The 6000-nt window shown below is 41.2% G+C and overlaps 1 protein-coding gene across 1 annotated transcript; it reads right to left on the reverse strand.

The window, feature by feature from the left end:
* Window positions 1-261: 261 nt before the first annotated feature.
* K441DRAFT_575655 (putative histone deacetylase) lies at window positions 262-3157 on the reverse strand (the record flags this gene model as incomplete). The annotated part of the gene is made up of 8 exons (XM_067644175.1): window positions 262-615; window positions 680-795; window positions 859-938; window positions 991-1082; window positions 1132-1224; window positions 1278-1389; window positions 1452-2466; window positions 2518-3157. The coding sequence occupies 8 exons, from the start codon at window positions 3155-3157 to the stop codon at window positions 262-264; spliced, it is 2502 nt and encodes an 833-aa protein (XP_067500769.1).
* Between the last annotated feature and the right edge of the window lie 2843 nt (window positions 3158-6000).

Raw genomic sequence — 6000 nt, forward strand, 5'->3', positions numbered from 1 at the left:
TATTGTTTGTGGTAGGCAATGAATGAATTAGTGTGAGGTATTTATCCATTCCTCACGATCATCTATGCACAGTAGAGAAGGAGAAATAGGAAAGAAAGATCGAATCGTACTCGCTGAACGCATTCCTGGGCCAAAAGTTGTGGCATTCCACTGTCCACTTTGAAGCTTGAAAGCATCAATCAAAACGCCACCAATGCAAGGAACATTTACTTCATCGCATAACAGAGCTGCCTTCAAGTTGGTCCTTCGCCTCACCGTGGACTACCGCTTGACCGGGCTACGCGGACTTGAAGAAACAGTGAACATTCCCACTGGTGGCATTCCCGGGCTCCTCAAAGGGTTCGGGACGCTTGCTTCCCGCATGTCTCTCTCTTCAAGTCTCAGAGCGACGCTGTTCGACGCGCTTGTCTTGGCGTTGTTCTGCTGAGCTTGCAACTTGCGCCAATCTTGGGTTTCCTCCATCAAAAGCCTGGTCACCTCATCTTTGTGCTCCACAAGCATCTCGTTGAGGTTCGTGTGCGGCGATCGAACTAGTCTTCCGTACTTTTTCCTTAACTTGCGAGTTCGGGAGGGGTCCCATGCAGCATGGTTATTGGCAACAAAGACAAGGGAGTGCTGGCATCCGTTACGTTAGCAACATTAGTTCCAAAGAGGGACACTTTCTTTTATCGTGGCTCACCTGGTGGTACCAATTACCGATGTAATCATCCGCTGGTCGTTTCACAGATTGGAGAGCATTCTCCGCGACAAAAGAAATCACGCATCGAATCGGACTCGAGTCATCCGTACAACTCTCTGTAAAAAATCTCATATTAGAAACAAACCATACATTCGGGATAACAGTCAGAGATTCCTTACCATGGCGGCCTAGGAGATCGATCAATCCTGAATAGGCAGCTCCGATGCCTATGAGGAAAACATCGGTAGAATCGCTAATTCTAAAATATCGTCAGCGCTAGTCATTACGTCAAGATGCGGAAGAATAAATACTCAATGTAGTTCTCCCATAGGTACGTCGCCAACTCGCTCGTAGCGCTGGCGCGTGCCTCAGAGTCATCTCCTTCCACATAGCCTCCATCATCCTAAAACAAGTCAATCTACATCCTAATAGAGGAATTAGGGCCGTCCCACTTCTGGGTCTGTGATATGCTTCGGTATGTTTACGTCAATCACAGCAAAGTCATGCTTGACAGCCCAGTCGACGTATGTCTTAGCAACATCAGTCTTGTGAATCCGGAGTCAGCGGATTTTCAGCACATCTCTGTACCATCACTCACCAGCCATGTATTGTGAAGTTCAATTTTATTAGTTTGCGGATCAGGAACGTGCGTGACATCTGGAGGGTCATGGAAAATGACTAGAAGAGGACGAGCGTCGAAATAATTAGGCCTGTGAAATTTTAGCATAGATTTAAAAGGCAACGTTCTTGGTAGAGTCTGGAAAGGACTTACGTTGCGAGAACTTGATTTTCGAACGATTTCGATATTTTTTCCCGCAGGATGAAGAGCGATGTCATAGTAAATTCATCAAACATGACTTTACTCTGCCATGCACGAATAATATCATGCAAGCGCTCGCCTCCGACCCGGCCATTCGAACCCTTCCCCATTTCTTTTGGATACATGCACTTCCAAAACTTCGACTGTTGTCTCATGACCAATTGGACCGTACTGACGCCCAGTGGAGATGGTTCGATGGGGTCCAGCCGATCCGGAGGCTCTCCCATGAGAGTTCTTGTTACAGCCAGGGCAGACTTCGCTATTGACCTGAGATTGTATCCACCCTCAAGGCAAACCGCTATTTTTCCTTTCGCCAAAGACATCAGCATATGCGTCATATGCGCATAGCACGGAGGCGTGACGTGGCAACCTCCAAGTTTGTCGCCTTCAGCGGCATCAAAACCAGCCGAAACAATGACAAAGTCAGGGTCAAACTCTGCTGCAATGGGCATAACTACTTGCTGAAATGCAAACATGTAGTCGCCATCGCCCATACCATGGTCAGCCCAGGGAATATTGACGTTTTTACCGATGCCCAATCCCTCGCCACAGTGTAGGTGATCACCATCTGGCTTGCCAGGATAGAATTGGCCATTCTTGTGGACATGGAGGGAAATGTAAAGAATATTAGGGTCGTCATAAAATGCGTGCTGGACACCATTGCCATGATGGACATCCCAATCTAGTATAAGTATTTTTCGACATTTTTCGGGGAAATTATCCTGGCAAACCCTGGCTGCAATGGGAACGTTGTTGAAAAAGCAAAAGCCTGCTGGCTCGTCGTGCTCGGCATGATGGCCGGGGGGACGGATGACTGCAATAGCATTCTTGACATGTCCCATTACAACAGCTCTGCAAGCCTCGATGGCACCTCCTACTGACAGGGTAGCACATTCGAAGGTGTTGTGGTGCAGATAGACAGAATCTAATTTGATAGACATGTAGTTTAGCTCTTCTTCTGTTTTTTCTGTAAAAGTGTCAGCGTACTGTATCCTAAAGATTCTCATGTGTAGCCTACCTTGCAGACTTCTCACCCATTCATAATGTTCCCGACTATGAATGAGGCATATTTCGGAGGAATTTGCATGACGCGCATCAATTCTGAAAAGCTGAAAGTCCGGATCAAGATTGGGCATGCGCTCAGCATCTTGAACTAGCCCAGCGAGGCACAGTTCTTCATATATCTCGAAAATACGGCGCGGGTCTTCCGGATGGATGTCATCCTCGTTGTCCATAGAGGAAACTGGCTCAGTATGAAATCTCATTCGTACGTCATAGACCAGCCCTGACTTGGTTGACGAATATGGTAAATGAGAAAATTTAGGCGGTGGAGGAATAACCACCTGAACGTAAAGCTGAGGTGGAGTGATGACATCCATGGGATCTGAGCTAAGGTCGGAAGAGGATGAGGATGAGCTGGCTTCTGCAGGAGCACTGTGTTCTAAGGATGCTGGAGGCATAGAATATGATACTGGTCTTGGGGAAGACGGCGGTGTCTCGTGGTAAGATAGTATTGGGAGCTGTTCTTTTCTTGGCGGCGTAGAATGAACAGCTCCGTCAAGCACAAATACTGAAGGATCAACAGTTTGATGCCCATTCACCTCCGTCGATCCCAAAATCGTCCCTTCACCCATGAGGAAGTCTGCATCTCCGTCCATGGTGGGCTCTGGCATGCATGGAACTTCATGTATGCGTGGCCGGGCCGTTGCCTTTGAGGGCAATGTATCCTTGTTAGAGGGCTGCCGAATATTAGCTTGTATGCTCTATAAAGGAAGGTTAAAGGCGGTATATGCTTGCGAGATAGAGAAATTAGAATAATCGGATTTTTCGAGATTATACGAGAAGGGTCGCCTCAGTTGCCTCGTGAAAGATGGATTCAGGCCTCTTGGATTACTGATGGAAATCAAGTCTTGGCTTATCATTGCCAGAGCAAGTCAAAGTAGTCAGGTGCTTAGATAAAAACAGCGAAGGAATTTCACAGAAAATAGGACCCACAGAAGGAAACTCAAACTTTGTCAAATTTAAGACTATAAAATGCAAATCAGAATCCAAAGCTTACCAAATCAGAGGAAATGCATATTCCGGATATTGCTTATTCGCTTTGCGACTTGAGGCAAGCCAGCCGTTTAATGCTAATTGAGCAAAGTTTAGTCAACGTTATCTTGAAGATAAAGCAAGTTTTAGGAAGAAGTGTAGTTAACGGCTAGAACACGAAACTTGTCAGAGAAAATGACTGTGCCAAGTGGTTGAGGCGGTGTGGATAAAGAAGGAATGTCACCCAAAGCGCGGCTGGGGGCTCTCGAACCAGCATCCGAGCAAGTGCCACCGCTAGGTAGTCGTCGGCAACACGAAAGAAAGTAAGAAGAATAGTACAGGACTAAAGAAAGAGAGGCTTACAAGTTGACGAAGCTTATAGGTCGAGCTTTACAATATAGCTGACTTATAGCTTTGAATGAGGTTGAAGGAGTAGGGATTCAGTTGTGTTGCAAGCCGAATCGCTGCGTAGGTGTTTTAGAGTGACTAATCGATGGCTAAACTCATTAGTGTTAATTAATACAAGTCTTAGCGCATATTATGTTTTCTCGATCCTAGACCTTCTACCGAGATTCACCCGCATACTAAGCTATTTTAGGTTTTACCTTCGCCCGAAGGTCTAGTACACGACCTAGGTTTTACGCGTAGAAAGCGGAGTTGTTTAATATAAAATATACCTTCTCTAAATAATCTAGTTAATTCCGCAATTAATTAAGCAATTTTTAATACTATGGGTCTTTACTAATGTTTACTCCTTTATAAATTTTTTAACTATAGCCTTTTCTATTCTGTTCTAGGCCAATCTAGCTAAATTTACCTTATTATCTTCTTATCCCTTATACGGATAAACACGCTCTATAAAATACGGCCCGTACGCATATATAAAACTTTATAGACAGTATCTTAGCTACGCCCACGTAACTACAATATCTTATAGCTAGCGTGTACAGTCCACATTTTATACGGTCTATATTTTATACGGCCCTATCTATATAAGGGATATATAGGATTAAAACGCCGTAATAGAGTATATTCTTATCTATTCTAATATATATATTTATTATTTTATTTTATAGAATAAATATAAGTGACGATAATATATAACGAGGTAGATATTATTAAGCTATATATTATATAATAAAGTTAAAACATTATATAAGGAAAGAAGGTAGAAAATAGGAGAGAGGGTATATATTATTTACTTAATTACTAGGTTAATAGGTATTATACTATATATAAGGTAGAATAAAACTTAGGTAATATTAGCGACTTAGTTAATTAAGGTATAAGTACGGCAAGAGGGTCGCGCAAGCCTATATAATTAGTAGTCTATAAATAAGGATCTAAAGCTAAAGAAAGAAAAGGAGGCGGAAGGTAGCGCCGCTTAACGTTATATATAATCCTCTAATTATATAACAGTAATTATCTAAAACTATATAAAACTGACTGCGACTATCTACGACTATCTACTATAATCTATTAATATCTATTAGCCACAATCTACTGGTTTCTACTAATATCCATTAGCCATAATCTACTAGTTTCCACCAGCGCCGTAACATTACCCCCCCCTCTAAAAAAGCCTACCCTTAGGTTTTATCCGTCCGTATTATATCTATAGGGTATTCTTATCTTTATACTTAATAGGCAGCTTATTATCTTCGCTATTCTAGCACTCTATCTACTTATTAAGGTACTTTAGGGGTCTAGGTTTATTAGGGTCGTCAGGAAAAAATTTAGCAGCATTTTGCCAGCATTTTTAGCATTTCGCAGCATTTCGCAGCATTTCGCAGCATTTAAAACAGACCATACGCATTAAGCAGCATCTAGGCAGCTATATATATATATATTATATATAAAAAATTTATTTTTAGATAGATAATTGGATATAGTATATTATATAAATTTTTTTTTTATAAATTACTTATAAATTACGTAAGTTATTCTACTTCTAAAAAAAGGGGTTTTTTTTTATTTTTTTTAAAAAGTAGAATAACTTACGTAACTTATAAGTAATTTATTTAAAAAAAATTATATAATATACTATATCCAATTATCTATCTAAAAATAAATTTTTTATATATAATATATATATATAGCTGCCTAGATGCTACTTAATGCGTATAGTCTGTTTTAAATGCTACGAAATGCTGCGAAATGCTGCGAAATGCTGGCAAAATGCTGCTAAATTTTTTCCTGACGGTAATGACTATAAAACTCCTAAAGCTTATAGGGACTACCTATAAAGTTTTATATAGGGTACTAAGTAGGGTCTAGGTTATACCCTTCCCAATTAACACGATATTTTAACGTTCCCCTTATAAGCTTATAGGCTAGTATTTCTTTAATTTCCTATTTATCGTCGCTATTAACTTAAATCGGTAGGGGAGGTTTATTCTTTTATCCAGGTAATAGGTCGTTTGTGGCTTTTTATAGTTTATCTAAAGAGAAAATAGGGTAAACTTTA

Source organism: Cenococcum geophilum, assembly GCF_001692895.1.
Source record: "Cenococcum geophilum 1.58 unplaced genomic scaffold K441scaffold_40, whole genome shotgun sequence".
NCBI lineage: Eukaryota > Fungi > Ascomycota > Dothideomycetes > Gloniales > Gloniaceae > Cenococcum > Cenococcum geophilum.